Source organism: Streptopelia decaocto (assembly GCF_964273445.1).
Source record: "Streptopelia decaocto genome assembly, chromosome: 1".
In the NCBI taxonomy this organism is placed as follows: Eukaryota; Metazoa; Chordata; class Aves; order Columbiformes; family Columbidae; genus Streptopelia; species Streptopelia decaocto.
In genome coordinates this window covers 78,448,456-78,466,329 of record NC_138663.1, presented here as the reverse complement: position 1 = coordinate 78,466,329, position 17,874 = coordinate 78,448,456, and the positions used below count along the sequence as shown (strand labels likewise).

General features: G+C 39.2%; 1 protein-coding gene across 5 annotated transcripts in view; it reads left to right on the top strand.

The window, feature by feature from the left end:
* The window catches only part of BCAT1 (branched chain amino acid transaminase 1), a 71,602-nt gene that overhangs the window by 15,529 nt on the left and 38,199 nt on the right, over positions 1-17,874 (top strand). For all 5 annotated transcript variants that reach the window (XM_082045447.1, XM_082045448.1, XM_082045446.1 and 2 more), the window contains one exon: positions 6,979-7,050. In XM_082045447.1, coding sequence (XP_081901573.1) covers positions 7,033-7,050 — 18 coding nt within the window. In that variant the 5' untranslated portion in view covers positions 6,979-7,032. The remainder of the gene's footprint in view (positions 1-6,978; positions 7,051-17,874) is intronic.

The following is a 17,874-nucleotide window of genomic DNA, read 5'->3' as shown; positions in this document are numbered from 1 at the left end:
AACAAACAAGAACAGTAGGAACAGCAGGCTTAGAAATCAAGGTTAAAGAACATTGCATTTGGAGGTCATTTGTGAAGAGGGTTTCTTTAGAGTACTTCTCTATTTCTGTGAAGAAAATAGGAAGGAGGATTGTGTGGTTGTACAGGAAGTCTATTAAGACAGAACTCACTACTGAATAAAGAGACACCATGCTGAGGTGTACAGCTGTTTTATGTCCTGTATTGGATGTGGCTGATGCTGGGTTTTCAGTATTTTTAAATTGGAAAGGATCACGCTTTAGATTCCATGTTGTATAATTCACAGCTTATGTTGTAAATTTTCTGAAATATCTGGCAAAATAATTTTAGAATGAGGCTGAATAGATCCCTGGTCTCAGTTTCTCCTTAGAGTTAGTTACAACAAATGAATCTATTTTCTATTTCTGGTGAACTCTTTTCTTCCCTTTAGCCTTCTTGATAATCCACTTTGTCAAACACGTGTTCTTTTTCAATTTCAGAAGTAGTTATCCTTCACCTTGCTACCTTTCAGGTGAATTGACACAAGCTTTCTTGTACAGCAGGTTAGGCAATATTGAACTCATTCAAATATTAATTTAAGCACTGAGTCAAAACATTGGCATTGTTTCCTAGAGAGGTTTCTCACGCAAGTGCTGACTGCAGTGACTTGACTTTAGCAACATTGTCCTTCATTTATTTAATGTCATGATATCAACTTGGTCTGCTTTCAGAGTTGTGGCATAGCTATAAATGTTACTAAATAAGAATCTTGGACAGACTAGCTGAATATTTCCATTTCTTGGTGTTCTCTGTTTTAAGGTTTTTCTAATGAACAAGTTGTGCTCATATAATCTGAATTGTCTTTTATTTAAACAAAATAAAAACACTGATACTTGTTTTAAGAGGAGCATATTTCAGTTTCATTCAAACTATTTAAATTGCTTTCAATTAAACCAAATAAAGTGCTCAAACCAAAAGATAAGTGCCTGCACAGTCTTTCGGACTATTTTAATTATAATCTATTTAAATTCAGCCTTACTTTATGCAATGCAGCCGTCTTAGATAAAGGAACTCTTCTATGTTCTAAGCCCTGATGCTTTCACTCTGGTGGTGGTTGTTTTTTGGTTCCCCCCACCCTTCCTAGTACTAAGCTGTGCATATATTGAGGTGTATCATTGGAGCTGCTCTGGGATTTGTGCTGTATGTGTTCTTTGAATTAATTGTTGAAGACTGATAAGCCAACACATGGAGAGTGCTCCAGCTTAGCAAAGATACCTCGGAGGTCTCTGTTTGGCTTGAGAAGTGGTTAGAAATACAATTTAAGAATCAGCCTTCTTCTCCTTCCGTCTTGATTTTGACAAGTAGATTTGAAAGAAGTTATGTGGGTAAAGCATGCCATGCTGTCATTTAAATGACCCAACCCAGTGAATGTACTTGGTCACACTTGCATGGTAACACACATACAACATAAAGACAGTATTAAAATATTTTTCTCTCATGCAGCTACTCCCGTGATAGCTGAGGTAAACTTGCCTGGCTCTTAGATTCCACAAATGAGTTTCTTGAGCTCTGGATGTCTTTAATAAATGTCATTAAGTAAATATATTTTTAGTGGGTATTAAAACTAGTATGATATGACTCAGCCCTACAGCAATATTCAGAATTTCTCTCTGTCTGACAGCGGGTGGATTTTTTTTAAAGCTATGAACATCATTATTCCTCCTCTCTTTTTTTTTTGGTGGTGTGCCTGCCAAATTCTGTTAACATTTCCTAGGGGCAGCTGAAAACTGTTTTGAAGTCATGAAAATGTTTTATGTGACTGTAGCAATATACAGAATATATGGCATCTGTGCATCTCTTGATTTGTATGGCTTTGAATGCCGAAATACTTGTCATCACGTACCTGATTTGGCTTGCCTGTAGGAAATACCATAGTAGAAGTCATGTATTGAATGTATTGATCTTTTAGATTCCTGGAGTCTAATAAGTATTCTAATTTCATTATCCTTCCAGTGTAAATTAGAGCATGAAATATTTCTTAGACACTTAGTAACCAGAAGCAAGCACAGGAAGAAGCAGTAAGACACTGTTTTAGCTTGGAGAAATGTCTCAAAAAGGACTTTCTTAATTGAAAACTATTTTTCATGTAACTTCTGACTGAGAGGAACCTCCTGCTCCATCTTTGCTGGGTCCCAATGGCTGCTATGACAGTCATGGTTCTAAGTTTCTCTGCATAGCAGGAGGTGAGGTTGCCTCTGTAGAAGGAACCATATGCAGCGATAGCTGTGTATCTATGGCTTATTTGCTTCTTTAGGTTCTTGTCCTCCATGAGTAGACAGTGCCTGCTGACAAAGTACTGTCTATAATTCTTTCATGGCCATGGAACTGGGTTTTCAGATGTTCCCTGTGGCTGGTAGTACTCTTAACCAAGGCGCTGGTGCTATTGATAAAATTCTCACTCAGCATGGAGACATCAGAGCTGTCTGTGGGCTGACTTGGATAAGCATACCCTGGTGAAACCATAAAGGTGACTAAGGATTTTGTGAAACTGCACATCTGGAGTTGTTTTGAAAGCAACCAATATGATTTCATAGCTGAAAATATGAACTCTGCAGAAACTATTTGCATTTATTTCTTTACTCCTACCTTCCACTAGGGAAAGTTTACTATTCCCCAGTGGTGAGAAGAGTTATCAAATATATCAAACAACAGAGAAAATTAAGTGAGCACAGGACTGATTAAAGAATTAGATTTCTTTGAAAAAGGGTGACAAAGTATATGGCATATAGGGTAACTGCAACTGTTCCTTTTTTAAAATCAAATAATGTCATATACCGTAGGTTAAAGAAGTGCAGTTTGCAGCTTAAGTTTACAGTGATGAAGCTTCTAATAATCTTCATTTCCTATTTCGTGAAGATGAACCTATAGGATAATGAGGGAGCTAAAAGCTAAGAAGAGCAGTTCAACAAAGTATCTGGTAGAATCTCAGTTTATAGCACAGATAATCCCAAAAGAGAAAAAAAAAAACATTGGTGCTACTACTGCATCTCAAAAGCTACCAAGTGTGAGGGCACAGGAAAAACTAAGGTAGACTCATGTAGCCTAGGGAGTTTGGGGAGATGGGCCTGTTTTTGTAGCAGAAGGTCCTTTCGGCAGAAAGTGATTTGACTGCATAGAACAGGTAGATTCTCTGTTTCGAAGAAGCTGTGAGATGCAGGAGGATGCCCCAAAAGATGAACATAACTAGAGGCATGGCAAAATGGTAATAAAGAAGTTGATTGAGTGCTCCTGCAGGTCAGTACTTTGGCTACAAGGTCTCCTGCCTGTCATAGAACAGCAGTCGGAGGTGGTGTGCTGAAGACAGCAGGGAAAGCAAAGAGGCATTGATCGCAGCATCCTGATGCTCAAAGATGCTGAAAATACATATGTCTAATGCTGTTGGAGGACCAAATGCAGCAGTTGAATGTTCAGTTTTGGGAAAGCTCTAGCAGAAGTGCAGGTGACAACTATTAAGTATAAAATTTCCAAAAGCGCTGGGAAGTTTTAGACCCACAATGATCCTTCACATGTTGGGAGGAGACTAACCCCCCTAAGGCTTACCTCTTCCTTATATAACAGTTAGATTCAAAATGAATACTAACGTGAAGGAGCACGATTATCCAACTGAGTTTGTGATTACTTTTGTAAACGGTAAAATATTTGGAATTATTATAGCATTGAGATCTTCTACTGAAGTAAAGACAGAATTACTCCTCAGCAGGTCTTTATCTTAGGAGTGTTTCCCAGTGATACAATGTCACATAAAAACCACTTTCAAACAAAATTTAATCTAGTGTAATGATGTACACTATTTTTCTCATACAAGCTTTACAGTAATGATAAAATCAATGTGCAGTTTCAATATTTTTGAAGGAAACCTGTTAAATACTGTCCTCTTCCAATTCAGAAAAAGCAGTTACATATACCATAAAGAAAATGTTGTTAGCTTGACACCACAACAGAGGAAATACTATGATGCTTGGTAATTGCACAGCAACTTGATACAGACTTGAGTTACCTTTTAGGAGGCATTGACCCAGTGGCTCAAATGTGTCTTTAGGAGAACAGCAGTGTTTTAATGGATGCAGTTTTAAATCTACCACACTATTAAATACAAAGGGCAAATTTATGCTTAGCGTACCTCCCTTGGCAATGTTGGCATTAAACCAGGGAGCGATTTTCCCAGTTGCATTTAACAACATGCTTCAGATTTAAAAGCCATGGAGCCATTAAAATCTGACTCTGTCAATTAGAACATAATTGTGGTATGTCTTTCTAGTGCTGAGGGATTAACTCAATCTCAGTGTGGTTAACAAAGGCAGTTAGCTACTTGCTTTAAATATGAGTTAAATCTGTAAAACCTAATGACTTAATGGAGAACAGGACTGGCCCCGTGGCATATGCCCAGAGAATGGACTGTTGACTTAACTGAGTTCAGTGGGAACCCTTGAACTGAAGGGAAACATGATCCAGCCCCAGGGGCTGTTCCTCTAGGTGGTCCACACTTGAAATTCACATACAAGTTTTGTATCTTTTTAAAGATCATGAAAGAGAATATTAAACTATGTCCAGCTTGGGTCCTCTCTGTGTTGGTGCCAGCACTGGCTTTAGGGCAACTTTGTAAAGCTGACATGGGAAGAAACTGAAGCATAATGGTTGAGTATTTGTGTTTGCTGTCACTGGTCATTGTTATTAGAAAATCCAACTTTGCATACTAAATGTTAGATAAAAGCCAGCAATGAAGCTGGAGCTGCTTGAGAGATTCTTGCTCTACAGCTTGCAGTGACCATCCTGTTAGCTGGTAACCAGCATACTTTCCATCCTAATTCACTGCAGTGCAAAGAAAAATCAGTTGGGGTAATTCATCTGCAGAATACTTAACTGCTATAAACTGATGGTGTCATGAAGGTCTTCTGGGATTTTACTACTGCATTTGGAAGTTTTTGAAGATTTACAGGGGAAGCAAGGACCTATTATACGGTGCTTAGTTCAGACTGTCCCTCAGTTTTGGTAACACTTTAGTCCTTGTAGTCTGACACTGAATGCCATTGAACACTACCAAAAAGACTTGTCTTTCTGGAGTAAAAGACCCCTAAGCTTTAAGGCAAATAAAACATATTTTTAATAAGGTTTTAAGGTAAAGCAGATGAGCACGTTGCAAAGAGATTTGTGATTTCTCTCGGCAGATCGTACTTTAGTTGATACGAAGGAGCCTGTAGCTGTGATTGCATGTCTTGCTATAGAGGATTAGAAAAAAAGAGGAACAGAAGGGTTAAAGCAATGGTGAGAAAAGGCAGAAGGGATGTTATGGCCTCCCTGGGGCATCAGGGAGGAGGGGAGAGGAAGTGAGATCTGCTGGGGTTGGGAGTTTGCTTTTTTTCTCTTGTTGGTAGCAAGCCTGCCATCTATTGAAAGCCCACTGAAGATACCACCTCTTTTTTTTCTCCCCTCCCCCCGCTTCTCCTGTATCCTCAACATCTGTTAAAAAAAACCAAACCAAAACAGAGAAAATCATGTTACCTGCCTTGTGTGTGTCATGCTTTACAGCCTGTGAGCCCCACAGTTTTGGTGGCTGCTGCAGGACCATGGTGGCTGGTGTCTGCCTGGCACTGCCATCCACCCTACATGCAACCCTACTTGTAGGGTGAGGGCTGCTCCCTGGTTAAGAGTTTGGGGCAGGGATCTCCCAGGCTGACCTGTTTCCTGTGCACCTCTTTCCTTCAGGGGATTATGCTTTTGACCTGGGGCTTTCCTCCCCTTGGGCGAAGACTTCCCACCCCAGAGGAAGCAAGGCTGAGGGCTGGCAGGGTAGGAGGCAGCCACCAAGTGGTGAGCAGCCAATGCAGGCTCCGGCTGGGGCTTTTCCCTTGTAGGGTTGAAAACCCCTTGCCTGTCAGCCATGGCAACAGCGTCCCTTAGTGCCTCTGTCCTGCCTTAACCCCCTTAGACAGCTCCTCTGGCCAGCCTGACTGTTCACCCCTGCCCTCCCATGCCTGCCCTTACCTCAGCAGCCAGCCCTCCCTTTTGCCATCCCCTCCATCTTGCCAGTTGTGCTTCTCTTAAACCATCCCCCTAGCTATCCTCATCATGGCCTGTCCCCCAGATCATTGTGCTCCTGGCACCTTCCTCGCTCTCCCAAACCTCTACCCCCACTTTACCTTTCCAGCTCTTTCTTAAAGGCTGATTGGAAACAATAAATGCTGTCAGGACTGTATTTGTCTCCTTTGCTCCATGCTGTTGGGTGTAATATGCATTTACTGGCAACTGGCAAGGAAGGTCTAACTAGTTCAGGACGGTCCACAAAGATGCTAGCCTGATGCAGTGGAAACTGGGGATCTTGCTTTTAGGTAGGTGGCCTCCACCTGTCTGTTATCCCCCTGTTGCTGAACAGAAGGATGCCTAGAACTCTCTCTCCTTTCAGTTCCTTTCTAGCATGGTCAGTGGCAGAACCTTGAAATTCAACATAATAGACAATTCAAAATACTCTTGATTGTTTATGTAGGTGACCATTCCTTATCACTCTATTCATTTAATGAAGGATTTAGCAAAAACAATTCTTCCACACTTCTCCAAGAAAAGGCAAAAGCAAATCTGTTATGTGGATGCTTTAGTAGAGAAACTGGGATCTGATGGAATTGTGTAAAAGCAGACTTTGTTTGTTCAGCTTCGAATGAAAGACTCGCGATGTTGCCCATACCCTTCTGCATTTCAGAGCAATAATCTAATCTGCTGTCTCTCCTCTAAAGCCCTGAAATATGCTTGCACAAAATAATGCAACTGAAATAAAAGTAGTGCTGAGAACCTATCAAAAAGTTCTTGCTAATATATCTACTGACGATGAAGTCTGAGTTCAGTACAATCTGTCCCTAAAAAGAATTAATGTGTTTCCACTTTTCTGAAATGCTGCATTGAATTTGATTTCCTCTGTTTTTATTTCTTCTAGGGCTGCCATAAGGACTGCACAGCTGGAGCGTGTACAGGCAAAACAGCAAAGCAAATGGCTGAATCTTTCAAGGTGTGTTGTTTGTTAAAAGATGAATGTCTGAAGCGTTTCAGTAGATGGTGCCAGACAGCGCCCGTAACATGGTAGTGATTGTTGTGCAGGCGTTCATCACTACTGACACACTTGAGCGTCATAATTCTGGAAATAACTCTGGAAGTTGTATATGCTGAAAATGTTTTCAACGTAGAAATTAAAAATGTTCAGGAATATATTTTATTATAGTTTCAGGTACAAGCTAAAAGGTTAGTAGTTGTTAAGCAAAAATTAAAATGGTATAGATTATTTTATTTTTAACTCTTATCTGGTTTAAAAGCAATAGAAATAAAAAGTGAATCCCCTCATTAAGGTTTTTTTCCAAACGAAGTCTGTGTAATGCTCTATTATCTGTTAAAGTTTGGCATTACGAATGGTATTCAAAAGTAGGTTTTTCCGTCTGGTCACAAAGTTGTGGAGCTAAAGATCTCAGAAGGATTCCAAAGGACACCACAGCTCTGGCACTTTATCAGCACTCAACAAGCAAACAGGGCTATGATAATAAGGAATGCTGAGCAGTTGCCAGGAACTGGCATGAAATAGAATCCCTCTTTTTTTATTTTAATCTCATGCTTACAACTGAGCTCAGTTAAGATACCATTCTTCTCCTCTGCCTCCTTCCTGAATGCAGTGCTAGTAATGAACAGCTCATTTTAAACACTATATGGACACAGATGTCAACTTCTTATTTTGTGTTGGAAATGTAAAGCCCATCATCATGTGCTCCTTTGAACTCTACCTTCTGTCCTCATTGCCTTTTTTTTCTGCCTCTCTTTTGTACTTCTTTTGCCTTTATTCTTATATCACACATCTGTAGTTCTTTCTGTCCCTCTCTTTCCCTGCTTTACAATCTTTAAAAGTCCACGTCTGTATTTTACAGATGTTTAAAAATACTGCCCAGAAAAATGTGACCTCACTTGTGCTTTTTCAGCAGTTCCCTTCCTGTTATTGCTGACTATTGTCAGCAGTACGTGAGATGAAATTATAATGATAGGCTTTGTAACTGTCATGTTCTTCCTGATTTTTTGGGCAGTGTCACTGCTGTGTTGTCTTCTGAGGTGTGCTTAAGTGGTTATTTCCCTTTTAGTTGCCAGGCTTTAAGCAGATATGGAAAATAAATGCTTTAGAAAATGTGCTGGGCCCTTTGATAAGATTTGTTCTGATGCTGATCTCATTGAAAACAGCAAAGAATTCTTGAGAGTCTGTGATTAAAGAATTTTGCCATGTAGCAACATGCCATATAATTTCTTTTTCCCCATTCTCAACCCTTCCCAGTTCTTCTCTTCCTCATTTTTTTTTGCATTGTGTCTCTGGCAATTCTGCCCGAGAAGGAAGATTTAGGATGACTTTTCATCCAGAAGGTCTGATTTGGAAAATGTTGACAAAAACAGACACGCAATCAGTTTTGAAAACCCCAAGATTCACTAAGTAATGGAGTACAGAGTTGTTTTGTGAATTCACCTTTCATAAATAGACAAGATCTCAGTATATTCATTCAGTAGAGTGTGCTAGTGTATTTAAAAACAAAAACTGTTTTACAGAGAGAAGACTCTGGTGTAACAGCTCTGTACTGTTTTCTTCCACTCATTGACGTAGTCCAGAAGGGAGATAGACAGAGTGGCAACAAACTCTGATAGTGTTTGGCGCGTAGGTGACCCGGGCATAAACTAAACCAAACTTAAGGCAGATTTAATTATAATAGCATTCAAGCAGGTGCCTTACCCAAGCTCCACATATTGGTTGGCACAAAACTGGATTTAATCCAGTTTCCTTTCTGTCAGTACTTGCATGTCAGCCAGAATGGTGAATCATTGTGGTGGAGAGTCTGCGTGAGGGGGAAAAAACATACTAGCAGGTGGGACAGATGGTCATAAAGGGAGTAATACTAGAAAAAACAGCTGTCTCAGGCTGAAATCTAATTGAAAGTCCATTCCTGCCTTATGGCTCTGTTTCCAAAGATTAGCTGTATTCACCAGTAAGAGGTATAGTTTTTTAGAAAATACTGTACTGTAGGGAGTGTATATATGAAAGGGGTGGTGGAAAAGGCACCTGGGGGTCCTGGTGGACAACAGGATGACCACGAGCCAGCACTGTGCCCTTGTGGCCAGGAAGGCCAATGGCATCCTGGGGTGTATTAGAAGGGGGGTGGTTAGTAGATCGAGAGAGGTCCTCTTTCTCCTCTGCTCCGCCCTAGTGAGACCCCATCTAGAATATTATGTCCAGTTCTAGGCCCCTCAGTTCAAGAAGGACAGGGAACTGCTAGAGAGGGTCCAGCGTAGGGCAACAAAGATGATTAAGGGAGTGGAGCACTTCCCTTATGAGGAAAGGCTGAGGGAGCTGGATCTCTTTAGTTTGGAGAACAGGAGACTGAGGGGTGACCTTATTAATGTTTATAAATATATAAGGGGTGAGTGCCACGAGGATGGAGCCAGGCTCTTCTCGGTGGCAAACAATGGTAGGACAAGGGGTAATGGGATCAAGCTGGAACACAAGAGGTTCCACTTAAATTTGAGAAGAAACTTCTTTTCAGGGAGGGTGACAGAGCACTGGAACAGGCTGCCCAGGGAGGTTGTGGAGTCTCCTTCTCTGGAGACATTCAAAACCCGCCTGGACATGTTCCTGTGCGACCTCATCTAGGCATTCCTGCTCCAGCAGGGGAATTGGACTAGATGATATTTTGAGGTCCCTTCCAATCCCAAACATACTGTGATACTGTGAATATAGGTATTGATCACAGTGTCATGCATTATAATCGTTATTTGCAGTCTCTTTAACTTCATTGCCAAATTAAAAAGAAAAACTTTATAAATGAAGGAAAAAGTAACGCCAGACAATGACAAATAAAATAGCTTGGGTTTTTCTAGGGAACTGCACAAACATTTCTGTGGAGGGAAGCTATGGTTACAATTTCAGAAACTATAGCTAATACTATTTCAAAGGAATCAAGTTGACCCGTGGGGCTGACTGCGCTGAAGAAATCTGCAATTTTGTGCCAGTAACGTAAGTGATCCAATATTGTGGGCATGTAGAAAACAGGGTATGGTTTTGTTTTATGCTTACATAAAACATATTGTTTGAAGTGGCTGATGCCCAGTCTGTGAATGCCAGATTAGCCCTCTGAAGATGTGTCTTTTTAGAATGCAGTGCTGTGCTTTTTAAGTGGGGTGAGCTTCTTTGAATTTTACTGCAATTTCTGCCTGACTTGTGAAGGTGGACTCAGAGAGCCCCTATATACTGGGAGGGAAGGAATGAATGCCATCTACAGCTTCTAGCAAGCAGTGAGCCCCTCTGCTATCTGCTTGCTATTGTTGATTTTTGTGAGCTTCTCTTAAGACAATAGGTCAGAATTGGCACTTTGTTCATCTTTACTGCTACTTAACTACCTTAATTTGACTCACTTCTGCAGTTAAAAATTTCATCCTGACAGGTCTGTGATTTACGAGATGCTTGATGTGTTGCATTTAGAGTTGACACATGACCAGTGATCTTGGAACAGATAAGAAACATTGACGGAAATCATGATTATGCTAGAGTTTCCTGTACTGCAGAAAGTGTCAAATCTCCAGAATTTATCTACCCAGCTCCTTCCACTGGAGTGAAATCTTCCCCCTCCCCGCTACCCCTCCTTGTATGCACACATCTATTTATTTATTCATTTATTTTATTTAAATAACTGGCTGTGCTTTGTGATCATAACCTAAGAAGTTGTAGTTTTTGCCTGTTGTCAGCATTGCATCTCTAGGAAGGGAGTATGAAACCGGTAATGGAAATTGCAGTTATCGCTTAAGATATTTTTGAATGTTGAATCGAGAAATGCACGTTATCTGGTTTTGCTGTTCTACACTTTTGTTTGCATTCAGTAATACCATGAAATAGCACACAGTAATGTCTAAGGCACTTCATGTTTATGATTAAAAATCTGGTAATTTCTTTAATGCATTAATTCTGCTCATTATACTGTCCCAAAACAGAATGAATGTTGTTTGGATAATGTAGCAGTCTATTTCCATACATAATTCTAATTTGGTTTCTTTTAATGTGCGTATTAGCTCTGACTTTGAATTCATAATACTTGGCCTTCAGCAACTAAAGGTATCTGTTAATATCATTGCCTTTTCTTTCCCTCATGTTATCAATCCATATCCAGAAAGATTATTTTCGTTTTCATATAACCTTTTGTCGTGGAATACATTTTCTCTTTGAGAGACTGATGCATGGAATACTTTAAGAAGGTATTACCTTCTCCTGTTATGTTTCACTGTGTCGTAATGATCTGCAGCTGCATAGAATTAGTTGGGCATCCGAACAGTGCAAAGTTCAACAGTTCTTGTGTTTTAATTTGGAAGGGCCTCTTTAGTGTACCAAAATGGTGCAGACCTAGGGAATACTGTCTAGTCTGCAATGCCAAAGCAGAATGAAGTAACTGTAGTTTACAAGTGGATCTGGATTGACTTGCTAATATGAAGATTTGTGGGACTGGAATGCATAGTGTTTTAAGTACAGCTTCTGTATCTGAACAGCTCCTCGTATTACTCTTAATAAGTGTGAGTGTCCCCGCACAGTCTCCTGCAGACAGACCCAACCTTCCCAGGCTTCGAGCCAGTGGGATGTGAGGCCAGGGCAGACGGTGAGCTACGGGCAGGTTAGTGCGGTGCTGTGCTCAGACTAATAGTCCCTGCTGAGATCTTGGACTTGCTAGACTGGAGATGGTTCTATGCTAATATGTTTGCATGGCTTCCAGTTTGAAGCTAGCACACATCTAGCTGCGTGAGATACTGGATATAGTGAATTTTCTCTAATGATGAATGTTTTAATGCTTGTTTCCTGCATTGCTATAATGTTTTAGAGTCCAGGTTCTGAACTAGCTGATACTGTGCTAGGTATTGTAAAAATTAGAACATAAAGATTATTTCCATGCTGTAGGTATAACCTGCAAATAAACAATCGAAATCTCTGACAGTTTTTCTACATAATCTAAAGCTGTAGTGTATTTTGCATCTGGATGGCATATGAAGAAACTGAAAATCTATTTCCAATTCAGGCATTTGTGGTTCAGATTGAGAGACTGCCAATGAAAGCTTTACAGACATTGACCTTGTTCTTGGAGGTCTCTTCACACAGATTTAGTTGTTCCTTGTAGTAGGGCCTTTAGTTGCATGTTTTAAAATGTGTAGCCTTTGCATGAAATGACTGTGAACTTGGTTTGCTCTATGCAACATACCGTGCTGATTCTGATTCTCTGCCTTGTTTCATATTCTTGACAAATAATGCAATAGCATTAAGGATGAAGAACAGGTCTATATCTTACCCTGGAAACATTAAAATTGTAAGTACAGTAGTAATACAGGAGTAATCTGTGCAGTTAAGATGTAGGTTAGATGTTATTGCTGTGTGCAGCATTTCTTGTCATCTAGTTTATATTAGAAAGATTTGGCAAAATTCCTTTTTTTCTGTGGAGAAAGATATGCTAATTTTCAAAACAGTCTTTCAAAGGGAAAATCTAATTAATTATTGCATTTTCTGTGTTTAAATTAATGGAACTACATTACTGTGGTTCATCACCATGTTTATACTAACGAAGCTTAAGTGTGTTTATAATTTGTGCCAAAAGTAGTGGGATATAGGATTTCTTACTCTGGGAATTGGAAATGGGACAAATCCATTTCAAGATATTAGACAGTTTTAAGCTTTACTTTAGAAAACTATTTTATATGTGATAAGGTTGCTGACAGAAATAAAGAACTAACAATTCTCCAATCCTGTTTTTTTAAATAAATTTGTTTCTTCACCAAATTTTCTTCCTTCCCCTCCAATGGAAAGATTAAAAACTTAAAAAGTTAGATTATTCTGTATTTTATAAAACATCTTTTTAAAATAGAAACTAATTGACTGCATCGCTTGGCACAACATTAGAGTGACATGGTGAAAGTTCCACTCTTTGAAGAGTTTAGGAAGTACATAGCACTTCTCTTGTGCTTTTATTTTATATCAGAAGTAGGCACAGTTTCTGACATGCTCAGAGCATATGGATCAAGGGAATGCTGAAATGTTTTTAGAATGAGAAGATATATGCGTTACAGTTACCACACTATGTACAAGGCTAACAAATATAAAGTGTTTTACGTGTTTTATATATTTTCACATCTCTTCCTCTCCAGTTTGTTCTCCGTTTGTCGTTTTCTACTGACACCAATAAATTATTTACCTGCCAAATCATATGGACAGTCAGTGAGGCTTTTTGTCATGTTGCAGCTGTTGATTTTTCTGTGGTTTTGAGGTAAGGGGGGTAGTTAGGAGATTGTCTGCATTTTCATTTTTAATTCCTTACTAGACATCATTTTAAATTTTGATTGATCAGATAGAGCATTTCCTTTATGTTTACAATAAGTAGTATGGGGAAAAATTTATTCCAGAAATTTACCAGTATGTTGATGCTGTGATGAGGAGTAGCTCCTCAAACTGTGTGTATAGAAAAGCTGCTTTTATATAAACTGTTGTGAAGCAGTAAAAGAAGGATGACCAGTTGGATATCTATACGTATGTGTAACGTTACACAATAAGGCATCTCCAGATATTTTGTCTTAGAACCATAGGCCATCTTGTCCATTGTCCCACCAAAAGTAGGAGTTTCATCAGCACCAGACCAGGTCAGCAGTGGCTGTGCCTATTGAATGCAGTGCTGTGCTACTCTCTTTAAGAAAATTCTTTTGTTGTCATAACAGTATTTAGCATTTGTGGACTGGGCATTACTTTAGAAAAGGTCATTCTGACTTTACCTTGATTTCAGCTGAATCTGTTTACTCTAGCTCTTCATTTGCTTTTCATCATGTATTTAATCAAAAAAGATTGGTGAGTAACAATATTATTAGATCGCAGTGCCTTCCTATCACTTATGTCCCCTAGCAGGGTATGTGTGTGCTGCAGAATTACTTCGGGTGATTTCCAATCATATCTATTCTGTCATCTTCACTTGCTAAGAGGGAAACCAGCTACAGCACAGAGAAGACTGAGTGATGAGTGGTTTCTGGGGTATTCTGCATCTACACACACATTGCACAAACTCTTGAATATTACTAATAATAGCTGAGAAAGACTGACATAAAGATCTACTGTTTTAATTCCATGTATTAGGAGAGTATGGGTCTAGGTCACAGTAACGATCAACAGCAGTGTGCTTACAGCTGAGCATCCTGTTTCAATGAAAGAGAGAAAAAACAAAGCTCTGTAAGTGTTAACAAATGTTCCAGTGGTTACTGGTTGCTTGGCTTTCCTGAAGGAGACCATGCAAGGTGCATGCATAGCTGAAGCGTACACTAAAGCAGCTTGGTATTGCTGATGGCTCTAGTTGGCACATCAATGTTTCTAAATCAAGCTTGTTATCACAGGGGATAACACAGTAGTGTCACTGCTTCGGGATGGTAGTAGCCAAGAAATGCTACTGAGCAATTACAAGTTCTTAGTGCTGTGAAAATAATTCACTGTGATTCTTCCATGAGACACTAAGGGATGATTTCCCAACAGTCTGCAGATAGGTATCTCACACCATCAGGAACCTATCTGTAATGTGACATTTGAGACCTGTGGCAGCTCTCTTCAGTTTCAGCTTGGGGGCAAGTAGTTCTGTGTTCCTCTTCAGGTGGGTAATGTCCTTCAAATAGTTCTAGGCTTTTAGCAAATAGGTTTTCTAACCTGCAGGAGGGAAACTGATTGACCTGCTATCTGAAGCTGTAGGATTTGCAAATAACGCTATTTGTCTTCAGCAAATAACAGGAGCTTTTAACCAAGATAAAAGCAAAATGTTAGGAGAACAGCCAGGGGACAGTTTGGCTGAGTTGATTTATAGGACAAAGAAAGTGATGCTTTATCTTTTTTTTTTTTAACTAGGAGCTTAAGATGTTGCCTGTAAAAGCACAGAAATTCTAGTCGAATTTTGGAAATTCCATTTGACTTTTATAATATTCTGGTTTTATTTTTACCAAGGTGAAGAATTACTTTTAAAATGCAGGGCTTCAGCACCAGCCAGTGATTCCTAAAGGAAACTATATGACTGCAAGACTTAAAAAATCCATTGTGTCCATACAGGTTTCCAAGAATTCTTAAATGTTAATGTCATTGTGATATCAAGTCCCCAGATTTGATATTATCTGTTTTCTTTGCAGAACACACATGAATAGGAACTACAATTTAGGAAGATAAATCATTCCTTTTTTTGCTAGAGTATTCTAATGGCCTTTCTGCTTGCTTTTGAAAATGTCTCTATATTCTGACTCCCATGAATTTAACAGCCTAGAGGGCTGGAATATTTTTATCTTACTCCCATACTTGGTCCCCATTTCTAGGAGAGTGCTGAATAGAATGAACTGGCAGTGTGGCAGCTTCAGTGGCAGATCAAACATTGCAATTCATGGCAAATTGTAAGTTTACCTCCTGTCTGCTAGTGTGAGAGGGAGATGGGATAAGAGAAAAGACAGGTGTGGCTAACTGCATGTTTGAAATTATTCCTGTAACCTATACATAAGAGACTGTAGCAGGAATGCATTTTATATTCCCAAAAGTTTTTGAAATTCCATATGAAATGGTGAATTCTGAATGCCTTCATTCCATGAATCCACTTCCCTGCATGGCTGCAAGCTTATTAAAGTCAGGGTAAGAAGATTTAATTGCAACTGGACATGTGAGATTATGATTCTATTCTTGGCTATTCCACATAACATGTTTGTGACTGGCCAGGCTACTTAGGTTAAATATTTCTAACTTGTTTGCCTGAAATTTAGGTCTCGATTTCTTCCTGTAATATGGCTACTTGTTTAGAAAAGCTTAGATGTAAACATCTAATTTTTTGCTTCACTTTGTTTGTGTGAAATAGAAATTATAATGTTTCCTGAACCAGGAGATAGTCATGTCTTGAATTTTTGTGGACCCAATTTATAAGGTTCTTTTTTTTTTTCCATACAGCATTATTTAAACATCTAAAACAATGCACCACTGTGCAAAAATGCGGTATCTGTGAAATGTCACAAATCTCTCTATTCTAATTTTGTGTCACAGGCCAGTGTGAGCCCTCAGCTTGTGTTAGGCTCAAACCTTCTCCCAGGCAAACTCTTTCTAAAAATGGAACATTGTGTTTATGCTGCAATGCAGAAGTACAGTGGTTCTGAGGCAAGGAGCAGCACAGCATCAGGACTTGCATTAACCAAGCTGTCAGATCTTTTGAGAAGAAGCGATATATACTAGTAGGGAATAGTATGAATAGTGTACTTAGTTGATGTCTTCCGTTATGAAAAATGGTCCTAGTTTTGTATTTATGGACATGTTTGAGTATGTGTCTATGAGAGGACTTTCTGTGCAAGGAATTGGGCTATTACAGAACTGCACTCTTTGATTTCCATTGTAGTTATATATGGAATTACTTCTTTCTAATAAAAGACCCAGGTATATCTACATTGCAAACAGGAAGTGCAGTTGCTTGGCCAAAGAGGATTTTTATATAGCTAATCTGACCAGCGGTAACAGTGAGCTACAGCAGTGTGGTTTTCAGTCCAGTGTAGTTAAAGCCTGCTCATAGCTCATACTTCCTCCCTATTACTTTTTTTTTTTTTGTAGATCTGAAAATACCATTAGCTGAAGTAGAGGAGATAGACCCTATTAAAATCAAATAAATACTTTCCTTAGATTTCTTTAATATCAGCTAGAAGGTTCCCTTAGGATCTGTAGGAACCCCATTTCTTCAGCTTTCTTAACTTTAAAAACTTACTTCAGTGGAGAACAAACTCATGAGTATAAGACAGAAAAAAAAAAAACAAACCCAAACAATTACTAGTCCACTTAATTTCCCTGAAGTAGTAGAAATGGGTGAGACTATAAAGACTGAGGTAGTTTAGCTTCCCTTACAATCCAGATTCCTATGAAGCTGGAAGAAGAGGTGTTGATTAACCTAAATGGGCTTTGGATTAAATCAATGGGAGCTGGTGCAGTGCAACATTTTAGCACATATGAAAAAAGTCTTAGTGCCATTGAAACCGATGATATTATGCAATATCTAAGTGCTTGAGTGTTTGTTGGTCAAGATTGGTTTCTTTAATGCTTTCTCTACAGTCTAGGTAGACTGTAACTTTCCATCATCTTTATTTCCCCTTCAGTGTGTTTTGGGGGGTTCAGGCTGTGTTTTGAGCTGTGCTGCTGCCATAGGTGCCCTTTACATTCTCTAAGGCGAGAAGTTAATCTCAATTCCAACGACTTATCTGCTGTCTTGTCAGAGCAGGTTTACTTCCCTGCCGTCTGCTCCAAATCCAATATTCCTGCATCAGAGTTGGAGCATCTGGCAGACCAGAGGAAAGGTTAAAGAAGCCAACGATATGTTTTACCCTTTTCCTTTTCTTCTCATTGCTTGCTGAGTGTAACAGAAGGTCATTCATTGGTTTGACAAATATGTGATAAATATTTGTTCTGAATCATTTAGGTAGATAGATATTTTGCAGAGGATGGACTAGACGAAGTCTTTCCAGCCCTATTTTCTGTTGCTTCCATGGTTGACTCACAACTGATTCACAGTTTTAACTCCCATTTGCTTTGCCATTTGTTCTGTGGTTTGTTACCTAGTATACAGTTGACCTGATGCAATGATTCCTGACTGCAGTCCAGTTACGTGTGCTAACATATTCTCAGATGAAGTCTCAACGAAGCTTCATTTTGAAAGATTTCTGGATATTCTCCCTGGGGTTGCAGAATACATTTTGTTATATTTTGTTTCTCTTTATTTTTTTCATAGTAGGAAAATTAGGCCTTTCTTCCTGCTCAAATCTT